The sequence below is a fragment of the Saccostrea cucullata genome, unplaced genomic scaffold (genome assembly GCF_032062105.1).
Source record: "Saccostrea cucullata isolate Sc308-1 unplaced genomic scaffold, CSIRO_AGI_Scuc_v1 ctg2538, whole genome shotgun sequence".
NCBI classification, from domain to species: domain Eukaryota; kingdom Metazoa; phylum Mollusca; class Bivalvia; order Ostreida; family Ostreidae; genus Saccostrea; species Saccostrea cuccullata.
In genome coordinates, this window is record NW_026936125.1 from 48,408 (window position 1) to 67,961 (window position 19,554).

The 19,554-nt window shown below is 30.6% G+C and overlaps 1 protein-coding gene and 1 long non-coding RNA gene across 2 annotated transcripts; both read right to left on the bottom strand.

Moving 5' to 3' along the window:
* Positions 1-1,607: 1,607 nt before the first annotated feature.
* LOC134244833 (uncharacterized) lies at positions 1,608-2,101 on the bottom strand. The gene is made up of 2 exons (XR_009987291.1): positions 1,948-2,101; positions 1,608-1,800 (listed from the first exon to the last, which is right to left on the bottom strand). It is a non-coding gene; the product is annotated as an uncharacterized LOC134244833 (long non-coding RNA).
* Positions 2,102-2,239: 138 nt separating this feature from the next.
* On the bottom strand, positions 2,240-4,638 carry LOC134244829 (fibroleukin-like). Its single transcript, XM_062727082.1, has 5 exons — positions 4,541-4,638; positions 4,291-4,426; positions 4,030-4,126; positions 3,519-3,686; positions 2,240-2,355 (listed from the first exon to the last, which is right to left on the bottom strand). The coding sequence occupies exons 1-5, from the start codon at positions 4,636-4,638 to the stop codon at positions 2,240-2,242; spliced, it is 615 nt and encodes a 204-aa protein (XP_062583066.1).
* Between the last annotated feature and the right edge of the window lie 14,916 nt (positions 4,639-19,554).

A 19,554-nucleotide genomic window follows, 5' to 3' on the forward strand; every position in this document is an offset into this window, starting at 1 on the left:
AATTGGTTTGAGCTAAGGATTTCATATTTCACAGTTTTTTTTCTTTACTTTGACGGTCAATTTGGAATTTGGAATTTGAGCCTTGGTCATATGAACAATGACTTTAATATTTCACTGGTGTATTCAACGTGTAAAAACTTTTCCTAGGGTAAAGGTATTTTTGACTTTGATCTTTATGTTTGACTCACTTTTAAAGAAATTTTCAAAATTTTATTCTTAGCCATAGCTACTACACGGTTAAATCAAGTGATATCATACTCCTCACGCTTATATTTTGATAAGACCTTCTCTTGAGTACAAACAGTAATGACCTTTAACCTTGATCTTATGGATTTGACCTACTTTTCAAAAACGTAAACTTTGGTCGTATTTACTGAATATTTTGTGCTAGGGGTTAACTATTTTACGGGTTCATTTCTTGTGGTAAGAGCTTCTCTTGAATACCAATATTTTTTTTTTTTTATATTTTTATCCTTTTATTTGGACATCAGACTTTGACCACCTTTTGAAAAAACTTTGGTGATAACTTTTGAATGGTTGATTTCGTGACTTTTATATTTCACCTGTGTATTCTTTCTGAAATTCTTTTGGGCATCATTAATATTGACTCCTTGACCTTGTCCAGTTTGACCTACTTTTGAAAATCTCTAACTTTGGTCATAATTACTGAACTGTTGCTGCTTATATGGTTTTTATTTTAGAAGGTAGACTCATTGTGAGGAACGTTTCTTTTGGTACCAAAACTACCTTTATATTGACCTTGGTGTTTGACCTGCAAACGACAACATTTATCATAAGCCTCTTTGTTTCACAAACTTTTCTTGAATTTTTATCATTAGCTCCTAAAACTTTTCCTATTGATTTAATAACAAATTTCAAGTTGTAGTCTATCAAATTTTTGGATATACTAGTATATAAACCATCGTATACACATTGCATAAAGGAGAATGACTTGTCACACATATTGAATCATTTTTTAAAGATGTAGTCTCATAATTACAAAAGTTTTAGCAAACATATTGATTAATGTTAGCTTGCTTTTTATTTGCAAAAGCAGTTGCAAATATAAGATAACATCTTTCAAAAAATAATGAATCAGTGCTTATTTTTTTTCTAACTCCTTGTCTTGTTTTGCAAATTGGATTTTTTTGATTTAAATGATCTCAAATTTTGCTTTTAAGATTTGTGACGTCAAAATAAAAAGCTAATTACAAATGTAACCTTTTAATCCCGGATCTGTGTTAGAGTGTTTTGAAAAAAAAAAAACACACACACAATAAAAAATTACCGTCGATTTAAAAAAAATATATATATCTTAACATCTTTATTACAATGAAACTTGTTTTATCCGACATGCACGGGGAACAGATTAAAAATATATGTGTTGGAATAAACAAGATGTAGTATTGCAGCGTGTAAAGATCATTGAGATAATTATAAATGACAAATGAAATTAAATGGCTGAAATCACAGTAAAGAGTATTGCATGTGTCGGATTAAACAGGTTCCACTGTAATAGGTTTAACAATAAAGTAATCTTCATCCTAATTCTCCGCCCAGTTATCTCCATTTATCAGTGTTTGGAAAAAAAGAACGAAATATTTCTATTTTCAAATTTATTACAACACATATAAAATACATCTTTTACTGAATACATCCAGTATCGCTTTACAGAGCCGTTCAACCACCTTCTTTTACTGTTTGTTACTTGATGTTAAATATTAAAAAAAGAACTCAGCGATAAAAATTAATTTAAAATCGTCTCTTGGGGGTTTCCGTAATCCATGGATGATCTTTCGTCTGTTAAAAAAAAATTAAATTAATACTTCACAGATAAATGTATGATAGCATATCTTTTCTTTAAAAAAAAAACAACTTTTATAAATGAAAATTTCAGAGTGATACAAAAAGAAAAAAAAATGGATATTAAGATGTAATGATGTTTACCTAGTTCCGTCTGATCATCATGGTGGTCCCCTTCACTGACGTCCCGTACTCTACTGTGGGATACCATGGGTAGTACCAGATCCCCGGGGACCATTGACCGTTAAGGAAGGCTCGGTGACAGTAGCGGAACCACCAGCCTCCTCTACGGAAGCAGCACAGTTATAACTAGCCCTGTCGTTATCTCTGTCTGGGGTGGTGAAGGACATCCCAGACAGATCAAGGTAAGAATAAGCGGTGTGTAACATACTGTCTCCTGTAGAATTAAAAAAGAAAAATATACATGGACACTTGTTTAAAATAGATCAGTAGATTTATATCCACTATACTCGTCGTGAACCCTGTCTGGGTGGAGAAGAACATCACAGACAGATCGCGGTAAAATAAAACCTGTATTTAACATACTGTCCCCTGTAAAATCAAACAAAAAGAATCACAAAGTTAATTGATTTATTTATTTTTTAATCTAATTGTCAATAATAATACTGAGGTACTTCTAAGATAGACGGCTTTAGGTGCTGGGTAGAGCGATAATATTTATTTAGTTCACCGTAGAATCCCTGGTTTCTATCATACTGGCATCTGCAGAATTAGAGAAAATATATAACAGAGAAAATAGTTATTAATTTACATCACATTAATCTTAATACTGAAGTACGTCTGAAATACATTGTTTAACGTGCTGTTTCCTGTACGGAGAGATAAAAATAATACAAGACAACAAAACACTACACAATTCACATAGCATCCTTTCTAGTGTAACAATATACAACAGACGGGCTACACTGTGGGTGGGGGGGTTAAAGGTCATTTGAAATTCTAGAAAATATGAAAAAAAGAAATTTTAATATTTGTCCGAGAACGTGCCTTCAAAAATGTATAACATGCAATATAAAGTAAATCATAAATAACAAGATAAGATATGGTGTATCTGTGAATCTTTAAAGATGGTAGATTTCCTATTAAATAAATGTAAATGTGAAACGCGTTGAGGTCTTTTGAATTTGGCATTTTAAGCTTTTTTTATTTGAATATTTATCCGATCAAATATTTTTTATCATCAAATTTTTGCAAACCTTTAGAAATTTAAGAGTAATGACGCACTGTAAACTTCTTATTCAGTAGTAGTAAAAAATGTGGATCATTGAAAATCAGATTATTATTTAATTATTATTATTGTAAACTTTTTCCGTATCAGTTAAAATGTGAATTATAAAAAAAATATCAGGAAACCCAATCTGAAAAGCAATGTTGAACAAATGTAATTATTGGATTTGTTTGTTTAAAAAAAAATAATTTTTCCTCGTACATAAGATGTATAATTAGAAATTTTATCTACATGACAATAACAAATTCAATATCTACTGAGTATATGAATTGTATCTGCAAATGAAATTCTGTAATATTAAACATGTTTATTTAGCGTGGAATGAAATAAGTATACATAATATCAGAAAAAAACACATCTTTCTTTCTTTCAAGAACTTTATAATCTTTCAATACAGAAAAGAATACTTATTGATAATATACGTGATTTGAACCCAATTTTAAGAACTTAACATAAATACACTTACCTAGTGTCCCTGTGGCAGGTCCTGCAAGAGAGAGTTGATATTTTCCTGCTTCGTCGGAGACAGAGAATCGGTCGTACAATTCATACAGCGTTGTACCATTCTGGAGAGTGATGGACACATACAGGGATGAGGTGTTTTCTTTTGTTAATTTATGGATTACGTCATTTCCTGTATTAAGATATATTTGAAATCATCTGAAAAGTTCATCGAATACAATTAATTCTTTTAAAATCTATATGAATCTACCGTAATGAAAAATCAAATTATTTTCCATAACTGTAAACAATATTGCTGAATTTTGTATCATTAGAATATGCCGCTAAATGATATTCTTCTTTTCTATTTTTTTTTTATTATTTGAAATATCAATAAAACACGATATCTGAATATCATAGAACACACATTACCTGGTCTTCTTAACATTATAATTTTTTGCTTGCCACAAGAATTTTTTTTATCTTAAAACTTTGAAGGACTAAAAAGTTCTTATTTGAAACCGATTTACACTTACCAATCCAGACATTCTGTTCTGGTGAACCAAAACCATTCTTATAATCAACCCAGTTCCTGTCAAAGCTCAGGGATCCGTCTACGCGTTTCTGAATTGCCTGTAAAAATTAACATACATTACATTTCAATTTATTGCTTCGAACATTCGTAGGATCCATTTTTTATGAGATAAACTACAATACAATCCTAAAATCCTTAAAACCACCAAAGCAAAGTGTGTTATATTAAGTACTTTTAATTATAAAATAAAAAAAAAACCTACCGTCCATCCACCGCCCATCGTGGTCATGTCGCAGTGGACACTTATTGGAATGGTTAATGTTCTGTAGGGGTATATATCATACACCCCTGTGATGGTTTGTCCATTTTCTTGAAGATCTTTGCAATCTTTGGGCATGCTAGAAAAAAAAAAAAAAAAAAATACAGGAAACTTGATAAAAAAAAAAATCCTGTCCCCTCGAGAAGTACCTAAAAAATCAAAGAAGCTAAGAGAATAAAAAAACCAAATATACATACCGTTATCCGAGTAGTATCTCCAGCCGGCCTCCTCAGACAGCTCATCAGACAGCCCAGATGTTAGACTTTTTTTGTGGGTACGGCATTTCTTCATTTTAGGATTAAAACCAAAAAACACGCACTCCCTTTGACACATTGCGGCGCACTCAGTCAAAGATTTAGCATCATGTTCCCCTAAAAGGTCATTGTTTGACTTCTTATCATTAAAGTCAAGTTTCGCAGCATATTTTTGAGAAATAATGGTTGCTTTAGATAAAGCTAAGAAGCCTACAATTAAAGTGATAACCCACTGATTGCTCATTTTTTTTTGTTGCATAAAAATCTGCCGCGTTCTCGTGAATCTGTGAAATTCTGCTAAATGGTCTTTCAACAGCCAGATATATATATCGTACCATAATCAATGTCTGAAAAGCGATTGGCTAACTGTTACGTATTCTATATTTCACTATTGTTTAGGTATCGATTTTATCGAAGTTCATATGAATTGTCATGAATTTTCATAAACGTTTTTTTTTGAAATTGCAATTTAAAATTTAACAATGAATGGTGTTCTGTTTTTAATTTAGTTAATGCCTGTTATGTTATGATGTTGTACATTGTTTTTTTTTTTTTTTTTGTTAGCTACAAAAGTATCTTTTAAATATGTAATTTTGATATATATATTCCTTCATCAACTCAAACTGAATGAAATTGGAAATCAGCAATTTTCTAAAATTCAAAGTGAAAAATTATCTAACTCTAAGACATTATAAAGAATTTATTGATTTATTTCAACTTTGATACATAAGCCTCTAAATGTTAATGTAACACTATAAATCATCATTATTATATTTACTTTTGAGTCTTATAGACGTACATTTGTAATATATATATATCAGAAAATTCTATAAGGATACTTTTAAGCGTGTTAATTTTTTTTTAAAAAAGTACTTATGATAGATGTTCAAAAAGAATCGTAATACGTTGTTAAAATGACAAAGGCGTCAAGACCTGAGGGAGGGGGGGGGGCTTAACCATTATATAGACAGTGGTAATTTTGATTTACCTTTTTTGTTGATATGCCTCCTACCCACACACACACTTTCGATTTACCCCCCCCCCTTTCAATTTGCTTCCGACGCCCATGAATGAGACCCAGATTGGTGAATTGTTTTAACTAAAGGAAATAATATAAGTTGTAAAACGTGTTTCCGAATCCTGTTTGTATTATGTACTGTGTATACATGATGTCTAATTTCAATGACATAACGTTGAAACTTACATGGTGAATAGCTAATGTTGCACATGAATCGCGGGCTTATTATTTTAACTTAAAAAGGCAAGTGGTCCTCGGGCTTGTTGAAATAATGCTTAATCTGCACATAGAGACAAAGAAACAAATCGGGTGTAATGTTAAAGCCTTCAGTTAACAAGTCGGGTGTAATGTTCTTTAACCAGATGATAAAAATAGAGATTAAGCGTCATGCTATCGTCTTTATGAAACTCTAACATCACATATTTTCGAGGTTTGAGAAAAATATATTCGTTTATGAGGACTTGATTTCATGGTTAAAAAAATGTTTAATAGTAATATAGTTGGAGAAATGATATTATGATAGACATACATTCATGGGTCTTTCATTTTATACCTTAAGAACCACGAAAATAAATACCTCACAGAAAATAGTGAATTCACAGTTGTTCACTAGGTAAGCAAACACGTAATGGAAAAATCTACACGTGCAATTTTAAAAGCAGTTACAGCATAAAGCTGGCATAAATGTTGCCTAAGTAAAAACGTCAACTGTGACAGGTCAAGTTGGATGCAGGAAATAATTAAAAAGAGATATTTTCTTGTTTGAAATATCTTGAAATAAACTTGATTGTCAATACATTTTAGCATACGCAAGCAACTTTATTTGCGGTTAATATCACTGTATGTATAAAGTTGCCGTGAATAGAAAACTGTTTTACATTAACGGTCTGAAACTTTCATTTTTTTTCGATGTGGCATATCTTTCCTTATGCTAGATTACAGAAAGTTACTTTAAAACACTGCTAAGTTTTTAATACAGAAGACAGTCGAACAGATGAGAACTAATGTTATCATTTTGTACCATTTCTGTCAAATTTAGGAAGTACAAAGGTTACATGATTGAGCTTTTTTTTTCTGTAAGTCAAGGCAACGCAGAGAACTGTTTGCAAAAGGACGAATAAAAAGTCTGCTGCCACTGAAAGAAACCATTAAATAAAAAACGACAGGAGAATATCACAATCCATCAGTCAGAGATGGATTGTGAGTTTTCAGTATTAAATCCTTAAGTAAAAAGCCAGGGTTTTTGCAGGGATCCAAAAGAGAATCATATACTATGGAGTGTTTTTTTTTTTGGATAAATTATACATTATAAATTATACACAGTCTTTTAGATACAGATTATTCTCATATGTATTATAGAATATAATGAAATGAATACATAACACGTATGAAGTTATTGCATAAATGCTATATACAATCAACAAGAAAACTGTGATGTATCCATCAATTGTCAAAAACATAAAGTAAACAATTCCTGGAAATAATACTTCATTCCTACGACGAAAATTTGCTCATGTGTGCAAATTTACACATAAGTAAATCTACATAGGTAAGCAAAAGTTAATTTGCTATGCGTTCAGACGAGAGTTATGTACAGTAAGTTAATCCTCACATATTCATATAGATTACGGAGATTAACAGATTCAGAATTGTGAAGTTTTATAGGAAAGGGTTTTTCCTTACTGTTTGAATATAAGACTAATCTTTAAGAGAAACTTTTAAATCTTCCTCACTGATTTCTTGGTACAACTTAAATAATTACTTTAGGGAGAAAGAATGGTATAAGAATTAAACACGAAGAAGCAAAACGTAATAAAATTATCAATGTGAGCTGCAAGATTGACATGGGAAATTTGTATTGCAATTTTATAATCAAGTTTTACAATGATAGAAAAAAAAACATTTATAAACTACAGTTACTCATATTTGCGATGGAAGAACTTTTATATATAAGCTTTAATTATAGCAAAATTACATTATTGTCGTCCTGTGCACTATTGATCTCTTATATAATGCTCTATATTCGATTGTACAAAAACATTTCTTCTGAAACAATTAAAACAATTTACTTTGGTTTTATTAATCACAAGGGTTTAAATCATATACAAATTATATTAATCATAATAACACATATAAATAGCAAAATAAAAATCTCAAAAATACAGTTCATATTGCTTTATTGTTGGAAAATGTCTTTGCTTCCGTATCAAAGATTGTAGAAGAGCCGTTGGGTGTAAAGAATAAGGTGACTTGCCATCTACTAGTTGACTTTTTTGGCAGAAATAGAACCATTCAAAATATTATTGCTGTTGGGAAGTCTTCAGTATGTTAAGTGTGCGAGGCCATTATAAAATATCTGCTTGAATACTGTATTTTATTAATAATCATATATTTTCCAGTAGAATGAAAAGGGTGAAAAATCTAACAGTGATCGATCTCAAAAATCTTTGAACAATACAAATATGTCAATAGGAAACTAACAGGAACCTCTGGAAATTCATGATGAGATCAGGTGTAAAGGTTACTTACGAATGCTTACTTTCACTAGTTTATTGAAATTCCTGTAACATTAATCTATATATAAGTAGCTTCCCTGTATTAAAAACAAAAAGGTAGAAAAAAGTCATCAAGAGCTAAATAATAATGGGGCTGAGCGATTGCTGGGATGCATGTTCCTATCATAGCTCCCGAGCATTCCCAAGAAAAGAACTTGCATAGTAAGGACACTACTTATTGATCGTACAGGACACTTGTTTACGACCACAGCTCTATATCTGTAGAGACATAAACATAGGTTTGCAAGAAAGGTTCAAGATGCCCTCGTTTTTGCCAATTAAAAAAATTATCTCGGTGGGGATAATAGCTCCTTGTTTTTAAGAGTTTTGCCTTCTAGTCACCAAGTCCGCGTGTGGTTTGTGCGTCTGCTATAGAGTCGCAAAATAAGGACTTGATCCTTACGTCGCAGGTTCGAATCCCATTGTTGGGCGTGGAGTCCGATCCTTCGGATGAGACCGTATAAACGGAGGTTCCGTGTCGCAGCAGGTGCTGGCAAAGAAAAGATCATTCCCTGCTCAATGGCCTTGAGTGCCTAGTAAGAATGAAGAATTCTCGAGAGGGAGTTAAACAATATACAATTAATCAATCAATCTAGCCATGTTTACTGACTGATATTTTATACTCCATTGCATACACAACCAAAACAACACTTAAAATGAAAATTTATAAAATAAACAGAACAAAATACACACATAAGTAAATCTGTTGCGTGTTTATATGATACAATTTACACACACATGAACTAATAGTTTGCTACAAAGTGTATGCAGAAGTTAATCTACACCTTGTCCAGACCAGGTGTAAATTTACTCAACTGTGCAGAATCTGCAAATGAGTATATCAGTTCATACAACAAAAATTGCACATGTGAGTAAATTTACTCATTTGTAAAATATACTGAGGTATGCAAATCATGTCGTATGAATGGGGTATATTTCTTGATAATCAAACCACTTCTATTTGTTGATAAAAACATGCCTCTGAATCATGGATACTATAGTGGAGACGATTTACAGAAAGTTTCTATTCAAAAGAAAATAACACAAAAACGAAACAATTTTAAACCTTTTCAATTCCAACAGTAAATATTAGCAGGAAAATATGAATTATCATCAGACACATAATTAACCTATCAGCAAAAATCTATTTTACTTAATAAATATAAAACACAAACCATGTAACGTATGTATTTATGCTATTAGTAAAATTTAATGTCCTAAATATGGTATCTGTCTTTTTATCACAGGAAATGTTATACATCTTTATATATAAAATGTAAAAGCATATTTTTTTAAGGATGTACTTCATGGAAGTATGTATATTATGTATATCGTAATTTATGAAATATATCAATTACAAACCTACATTCCGATAATATTAAATCTATATTTACTTAAGACATTGACGTTCTTTATTAGTTTTTGGGTAAATGTGATGTGACTGGTAGGTGAATGATCTTGTTATCGATCTTATTGCTTATATCCTGTTCCATCGCCTACCTAGTAGACAAACTATTGACCAAATAAGCAACCCCCACCACTCAGAAATCCGGAAAAATAAAAAAAAAAGTTTCAACATGAGGAAAGCTTTTGATAAACAGTTTCTAAAAATATGTGTCGAATTTAATGAATTGTTTATCAAACTTCAATCCAAATTTGTTTGGTGTGTATTCATTCCTAAGGGAAACAGACGTTCATGGAAAAATTAAATTTTCTAAAAATTAAAGGAAATGCAGCTAAAATATTATTTATCCTCTTTCTATCTATCAAGAATCTTGAGTGGGTTTCTCATGAATATTTCAAATGCTTTTAAATGGGTACTCAGTTGGGAAATATTTCTGCCATGAGTCTTAAAAACATCTAGTTTAATTATCATACAAATGAGTCTTAAACACATCTAGTTTGATTACCATACAAATCAGATCCGGTTTTGTTTGACTGTATCATTTATTTATGGAATACTACGTTTGAAAATGTCCGTTTTCTCTCATAAAGGATAAAATAAAAGTTATTGACAACTCTATTTCTTTTACATTGAGATTGCTTTTACCTACAAAATCACTAAGTTATTCAGCATACAATAGTTAGATTTTTAAGGCGTTTTTGGTCAACATAAAGACTTTGATATAGCATTGAATTTCTGGTTTATAAACGTATTTGTCTTTTTAAAAGGTCTACCTCTTAAAAGAACAAGAAATAATTCTTGTTAAAAAAAACCCATAATTTTGATTGAAAGTTAAATAGAGGCAAGAGGACTAATCATATTTTTTTTTAAAAATGATTGTTGATGTCTTATTGCAATGGTATGTCGGAAAGACTAGCAGCATAAAAATAAAAGACGAGTATATCATAAGAATTAGCAATCTTTTTTTTTCATATAATACAAAAATGTTTTTTAAAATTAATTGTTGACTGAGAAAAAAAAAACAATTATATGAAATCCTGTCGTTTAAAATTGCCAATAATTCACTTATGCGATAATACAATATTACACCTTAAAAAATGCAACTTTAGCACCAATTTGTAAGTCTTTAGAGTTTCATAGTAAACTTGATTTGAACTATCCAAATGAGTCGACATGGGTGGTTTTCTTTTTCTAACATGCTATAAAGTTTCATTCCCATGGAAAAAAAAACAGGCATAGACCTGGGGAATATTTAAATATGCCATTGACCAAAAATACATTCAAAGTGCTTGTTTTAATGACATTTAAAGTCATAAACTTTTTTTACCAAGTATATTTGTTAGTTTCTACATACATAGTTTAATTAAAATTCAATTCAAAAAACGGGGATCAATATGCTTCTTTTGGCGCTATAGTACATTTAATATGACCTTTTTGAACTGAAATTTGTGTGTCATTAAAAAATAAATCTTCGACGTTTTCCCTCAAATATTTTTATCCAATTAATGCATGAAACAAAATGAACACTAAGTCTGTAAAAAAAAAAATCACTTTAAAATCATTACTAAGAAAAAATTTTAAATTGCTTCGCATATTCAATTATTTGACCTTTCTGCACTAACAGATGTGGTTTTTCTGGCATTGAAAATTTAATAAGCTAGAAAATAATGTTAAAGTCTTAAACTTTTTCTGAATTTAATCAAATAGGTTGAAGTTGCCTTGAATATTTAGAAAAAGAACATTAAAAGCGGGGGTATATGATGTAAATTTTTAGATATTACTAAAAAAGTGTCAATTTTACGTAAAATTGACTCAATTTTTCCCGATATTTTCAGAATATATTTACTTTATTTGTGACACTTTGTTGAAAGAATTCATTAGAAATAATTTAATAGATATACCAGATCCAACATAACACATTGCACTGCAAAAAAAAAAACAGCTTTGTGTCCAACCAGCAATGGAAAAAATGGGAATCCAAAATTAAAAGCACTGTTATAGTTCAAAGGGAAAACCTGATCAGTTTCGTCAAAAAATCTTCCGCCACAAAATATGTCCCTAGCTAAAGTCTACTTGAATGGGATTTAATCGCTTACATTATGAAATATTTTGTTGATGAACACAGAGATTTTTTTTTTAACGGTTTACATATTTCTGAAATTACAGTCCGTCGGATGGAACCTTAAATAGTTCCCTTTATATCAAGGTTATCAACAACATGTATTTTGCATGCAACAGATAAAAAATTGCCGCCGATAATGGCTGAAATCTTGCCGACTCGACGTTTAGCAAAAATCAATAAATCAATGATAAACTGTTTTACATGATATGCTATTTTCTCATTCATTTTTCTAAATAATGTATGATAGAAATTTATTGGAAAGACGACTTGGTACGGTTTATTTGGAAGTGGGGGAGGGGGTTAATAATGTAAGTCACATAGTGGTTAATATATTTTATCCGTCCAATTACAACCAAGCGAGAATGATGTGGAGGAAAAGAGAGTGTATATGATCTAGCTATTTGAAGGTGAAGTGGCTGCAATAGAAACGGTTTTGGGGGGGGGGGGGGTGGATCCTAATAAAATGAGCTTTAGTCTGGTATCACACCATGTATGATTTCACGTTATCATGATATAAACAATTTGATGTGATTTTTTTTAATGATTTAACTTAAGAATAATATTATTGTAGCATTATTTTATTTGTAACTTTATTAGCTGCATGATTAATATATTTTCTGTAAGAAAATAAGGTATTTCTGAGATCAAATTCGAATCCCGGTAAATTTGGACTCGATTTCATTGGTTCCCTTTTCCTTTACATGGTGGTTACGTAAAATTAAACCCATTGTGTGAAATAACCTGCATTCTTTTAGGATACAGGCTTTACCATACGTAAAGGGAGCATAGTGTAGATCTCTTTCTAAGAAGAAATTCTTCAAAATCACCTGTCAGTTTTGAATACTTTTAATATTCCACAGAGCCAAATGAATATGAACTACCTTATATATATTGGATTCCGAAACTTCATAAGAATCCTTACAAACAAAGATACATTGCATGTTCCAGTAAATGTTCAACCAAGCCTCTTTCGTTACTTCTCACTAAGATATTGACAGTAGTGAAGGAAAAACTTCAAGAGTATTGTGCAACTATATATTCAAGAAGTGGTGTAAATCAGATATGGATACTTAAAAATTCTAAAGAACTTTTGGACAATTTGAAATCAAAAGACTTTACAAAAATCAACAGCTTAAAAACTTACGACTTTACATCTTTATTATACACAACAATCCCCCACGACAAAATAAAATCCAGGCTTTTTGATATCATTCACAACTGCGTCCTCAATAAAAATTGAACTCGTAAATTTACTTTCCTCTTCATTGGTCATTTGCAAAATTATTTTGTTAAAACAGATTCTGATTGCACACTTAAGTACTCTGAAGTTGACATCAAGAAGATAATTGAGTTTCTGATTGATAATATCTATGTGGTTTTTGGAGACCAGGTATTCAAACAATCTTTTGTAATACCCATGGGTACAAATTGCGCTCCGTTATTAGAAGACTTATCTTTTATTCACATGAAGCAGAATTGATGCAAAATCTTATGCGTGAAAGAAGAAAACACTTGCTGTGGCCTTCAACTTGACATTTAGATATATCGACGACGTATTGTCAATTAATAATGATAATTTCCATTCCTACGTCGATACGATATATGCTGGTGAGCTTGAGATAAAAGATACCACAGAGTCCGACACTTCTGCTTCATACTTGGATATTTTACTTGGAAAAGACACTATGGTAATCTAACAACCAAGCTATATGATAAACGTGATGACTTTAACTTTTCTATCGTCAACTTCCCTTACTTATGCAGCAATATACCTTCATCACCTGCATACGGAGTATATTTATCTCAGTTGATTCGATGCGCAAGAGCATGCTCTACGTATGAACAATTTCTTAAACGAGGTAAATTATTGACAAGCAAGTTGATGAAACAAGAATATCAACAGTCTCATTTTAAGTCATAATTTCGTAAGTTCTATGGTCGATACAATGACCTTGTCAGCAAATACAATTTATCAGTGAGTCAAATGCTGACTGACGTTTTTCTTACCAGTTGTTAGTCCATTATTTATACACTGAATTGACGACGGATTTTTTCCGTTATTTTTTCCGTTATTTCCTGATCATGACAACGAGCACACGGCAGGTGTGACCGGTTGGCAGAGGATGCTCACTCCTCCATGGCAACTGATCCCACCTCTGATGTTTCGGAGGTCCGTGTTTGCTCTGAGATTGAATACTGTTCGTTATCTCCATATCCTTCTTAGACATGATGGCCACTTGGATTATTAAGCGATGACAGGTGCCCTTACCGAACAACTGAAAAAAAAAAAACAATGACGTCACAATTGAATCGTGAAAAAACTTCGATATGCTCAGAGTTAATTTTGCAAACATACCAATTTCAAAATGTAATAACTTTGTTATAAATGAAGATATTTTGATTCCGTTTTCCGTTTTTGTAATGATTTTACATTGATCATCAAAATACACAAAAAACTCAAAATTGATAAATTTTGCAATAAGGTCGATTTCTATCCGACGAGGCTCTATTATTGAAGGTTTTCAACTTTTAACCAATTATGCAAATACATATATGTAGGTGTAACATAGGCATCGATACCGAATGTTTTCCAAAGATATACATATTGTAGGCATTGAAATTTGAGCCTCATTGGGGGGATCATCTTTCAATTTGCTAGCGATCTAGCTGGCAACGGCTATATATAGAATGTATAAGAAAAAAAGTCAAGTTGAGAGACCTTCTACTTCTTACTTCTTAAAAGTTCTTGGAAAGATACAATTAATACAAGTTGATTCTCTAAATTTCGAAAATTTAAGTCTTTGTTTTATGCATAATTTTTTTTTCAAAGTGCATAAAATGTCCCCGTGGTAAAAAATGTACATGTACTCTTAACGCACTTTGAATTTGTTTTTCAAAGTGCGTTTATTTTGTCCCAATCTTAACGCACTTTTAATTTTCTTTAATGAGCGTAAATTTTTCAAATTGCGTTGCCACACACCGTTTATTCGGATGCAGGTGATTTGCTTTCAGAAATATGTTCAAAAAAAAAAAAAAATTTGCATTTTCAAAGCCTGGTCTTCCTGATTCCTTATCCATTTTGTCTGTGCAACTTTTGCCTATTTCGGACATACTGATTTTTTGGCATTTTTTAAAAAAAAATTCTGATAATGACAACCCACACTCTGCGTATGTGACGGTCGGCAGGGGATATTTACTCCTCCAAGGCACGTGATTTGATATTTTAATGGTACGTGTATGCACTGCTCCAGATTAGCTTTATTTAATGAACCATTAAGCTTAAACACTGTTAATTATCTCCATTTGGAAATGTTTCATTTTGATTTTTTATAGTCTCAGGTTCTAGCTATAAAACTCATCTGAAAATAAATACAAAAATCGAGGTTGCTTTCTACAGGAAACATATTTCTGTCGGTTGATAGTAAGTGTTAAGCGATTTAATTGATGATATCTGAATTCTTGGCTGAAAACCTTATTCCATTCGACAATACCGTCTCACCAAATAAGAGATACTCTTCACACAGATGTAACTTATAAACATTAAAAAAATCAATTTTGTCCTTACCTTCTGATAACATTAAATCAATTACAATCCTACCCTCTGATAATCTTAAATCAAGAACTTCTCTATTTTCTATAATATTAAATCAGTTACTGTACCTCCCTACCTTCTGATAATATAGAGGATAATTACTATACAGATGTTTCATATTTGTTATAATATCGGTAGAAACGATACATTTGAAATAAACATATACCCAGGTGTGAATATTTCCACTTTTATTCAAATTGAAAATAAAACACGGATTTTGATATGAATTTTATTAAGAGTCAAGATAGTTAATATTTGTTAATAAAGATGAAAAAAATGAATTAATCTTGCTCAAAATATTCTTAAAATAAAATGAGAGCATTGCACACATATTAAAATCAATTTATTATTACATTAGCGTTGGTTTTTTTTTTTTTTTTGTTTGTTTGTTTTTTTGTTTATTTTTTTTTTTTTACAAATGTGACTGTTACGTGAATGATCATGTTAAAGGTCTTGTTGCCTTAATCTTAATTTTACACCTCTTGGTAAACAAACGACTGACCAAGTAAGCACCCCCCCCCTCAGTAACCAAAAAATCAATCTGGAAATATAAAAAAAAATGTTAATATGAAAAAAGGCTTTTTAAAGGCAGTATCTAGAAATAATTATCGAATTTAATAATTGTTGATGTAGTTTTACGCCTCGTTTAATTTTTGTCTGATTTCATCCAGTGCTATGGGGATCAGACGTTCATAGAAACATTAAGTTTTCTTATATCAAAGAAAATAACGTTATCATATTTTGTATCGTTTCCTCTTATCACGAATTTTGAGTGGGTTTCACATGAATATTTCAAATGCAATATAATGGAAACAAAGTTTGGAAATATTTTCGCCACATGTCTTCAAATATTTAGTTTAATTATAATACATATGAGATTCCGTTCTCTGGGACCATATAATTTATTTATACAATGCTACGTTTGAAAATGTTCGTCTACTTTAATTAAGGATAAATTAGAAGTTTAATAACTGATTTGTTAAGCATACATACATACATAGACATTTATGTAGTAGTAGTATTTAGGTTTTTTTCTGGCCGAAACAGACTTATTAAACGGAATTTTTGATTTAGTAACGATTTAATTTTCTTAAACTAAAAAGTTCTTCATGTATATTATGTAAAAACAAAAACACAGAAACAAATTTCATATTCTGTAGTCGGGCATAAAAAAATGATAGTTTTGAAAGTTTTTATTTTGATTTTAATCATAAACAAAGGAGACAAGAAGGCCCAAAATTGGGACGTTTTCCCAACCTTTCTCAATTCTTTTTGAATTTCGTAAATTTTGAGATAGTTTTCATTTCGAAAAACATCTGACATTTTTATATCTAAAATGCATCTGATATAGGTGTATGATATACGTATGATATGAATATAAATTTGCCCGATAGGCAAGCTGGTGCTCTTTGTTTTCTTAAACAAAATTTGCATAAAAATGAGAACAATTGGAAATTTATATTAATTAATTTATTAATCATGATATTGTTGAATTCTATCTGATAATAAATTGACCATTCGAAATATCATATACAAAAAAGGAAGATTGTCTGACTTCAATTTTCTGTTGCTTTTTCATAAGTGTTACCAAAATTAATTTTTTGTTATTCTTGAAATTCCAGCTTTCTCTTAAAATATCTCTGGCATGTTCTTTCTTAAAATCAACACGTACTCTGATCCACAGATGCACAGCCTTCCAATAGCATTTTCCAGAATGTTATAAACACAGAACACTGAAGAGTTGTAGAGTAGTTTATGTTGTTAGAAAATCCGCCCTCTGAAGTAGATATAAGAAAATAATTACAATTAATTACATAATGAATAATTGAATAAAAATGTTAGGATAAGGTAGGCCGGATAATACGTCACTGAATTCCTTATTACCTGTAAATCTCATATAAAAGAAAACAACAGTGTCTCTGTTTAAGCAAAGTGAATTGTTTTTTCTGAAGAATAAAGGCATTTTACCTATGTTAGAAATGAATGAAATTGCCTAAATACTAGTGTGCGCAAAATTATATGATGAAATAGAGTTTCCTTGCGTTATTGTTGTAAACTCCTAATGACTCCTCAATTAGATAATAAAATCAATAAACTATAGCTGCCTCTGTAATATTTCGACTCAATATATCCCAGTGAATTCAAATTATAAAATACCTTTGAGTCTGAAATATCTGGTTCTGAGTTGATCAATTCTTCATACACGAAATAAATTCTCCAGGAAGCAATATATTTTTCTCAAACAACAAAAAATTGACCCCTAGGAAATATGTGATTTGACGGTAATTGTTCGACCATTATTTTCATGTTGAATTGCTTAAAGGTCAGCTCCGATATGTGTTATTTAAATGAACTTGAGCTTGAACAAAAGATAGTAATCTCAATATTTCATTAGTACAATTACAAGGAACTGACCAGTTAATACTCAATTTGTATTTAATTGGACCTTTAATTTCAAATGAACTCGATCCCTTCAGTGAATATATAAAAACATTCATTAGTATTTGTGCTTAGGTTTTATTTGGTGATAAAATCTTTAAACATGTGCGTCTTATATACTCCAAAATTTCTCAAATAAATGTTTTAGAAAACAAAAATTCCCCAAAATGTAAGAAAACAAGATATGAATCATTACTTGACATTACAACACACCTTTGATTAATTAATCATCTAATACATGTATATGTTTTGTCCTCAACCATATGCATACAAAACAGTTCAAGATCGATGGCTTATGATTAAAGTAAATGTCAACAAATAAACAACTGAATTGCTATAGATAATTTACCTATTTAATTGAAATATATACATAGGATTTCCCGTTATTTGTAGTTGGATATGATTTTTATCCAACGAGTTGTGTGATTTTTATCCCCGAGCCTTGGCGAGGAGATAAAAACATACAACGAGCTGGATGAAAATCATATCCAACTACAAATCATGGGATATTCTTTTTATCCCATGTTTAATACTTCACAAACGATGTTATACACTGGTTTATATAGCACTCCACTTTATTTTATTTCATCACGCTAACGCAAAAACCATTGTGACGTCATAACTGCACTTTAGTGTGGGATACGAAAAATTTATCCAATGGGTCATATCCACGGGATAAAGGGGTAAACATGGGATAAAATTTGATATTAAAGTTTAAACCGTTCATATATTTCAGCAAAACACCTCAATTCTGTAAAAGAAATAATAAGAACCAACTTAATTTTTTTTATAAAAATTGACAGAAAAAAAATATGTAACCTTCGGTATGTGTTGCAATAGAATTTAATACTGACTTAATTAATAAACAGAAATTCATCGTTTGTATTCAGACAGAGTTTATAAAGACCAATAGTAAGATCAACACCTTTGTGTCTGAACAATATCAAAAGTAAGTTCATGCAATGTAGGTCAGAATTAAAATTCATTCAACTTCAGTGTTGATTTCAGCACAGTGTAAAGGGGTATAATTCATACAATATCTACTGTCGTAATCAATATAAAGTTATTTTCTCAATGGTTCATGTAACTAAATGGATGAGAAGATAATCAATAGCACCGTTTTGAATACTAGATAGCTTTAAATTAATATCAGTCTCTGTGTTTCATTGAAAAAATAAATCATTCACAAACAGATCTGAAATGTGCCAATGTTTCTTTTTAATTTTATCGAAGAGAATTCCACTGCATGAAAAGTCGCGTTTAATATAATTTAATAAATTCGTTTACTCCAGTAAATTTCTTGTACATGTATTGAATTTAATATATGTATAACGGTAAATTTTACATGAGATATATTGTGATATAATTAAATACAGTTTTCAAATAAGTATAATCATATTTAATGCAAAATACGTCGAGAATAATATAGTTTAATTGAGATAATTATACGTCCCGTTTAAGAATATCGACATGTAAAAGTAAATATGCTTATACTTAAAGTTTAAGTACATTTTTGGTATTTTGAATATGTCATAAATAATTCTTTATACCTAATGTAAACTTATGTTGAAACATTTTTGAAAAAAAAAATATTTAGGCACCCTATTCATTTTAATTTATTTATTTCTCATTTTTATTTATTTAACCCTTATGTAGATTTTTCAAAACTGTGGAATATAACTTAGTTTTTTCTCTATCGACTACCATTGTACTACAATTACATCGGGATCGAAGTCGGGCTCGAAAAGCAATTTATTTAAAAACAACACACCGCGCCGAAATTCAATTTTTTGGAGAGTTCCACGCAGCCATGTTGAACTTG

Coding starts and splice junctions, on each gene's coding strand:
- LOC134244829 (XM_062727082.1), bottom strand. CDS start 4,638: ATGAAGAAATGCCGTACCCACAAAAAAAGTCTAACATCTGGGCTGTCT. Junction 4,427..4,540: donor TACTACTCGGATAACGGTAT/GTATATTTGGTT, acceptor TTTTTTTTCTAG/CATGCCCAAAGATTGCAAAG. Junction 2,356..3,518: donor ACCTGCCACAGGGACACTAG/GTAAGTGTATTT, acceptor TTGATTTTACAG/GGGACAGTATGTTAAATACA.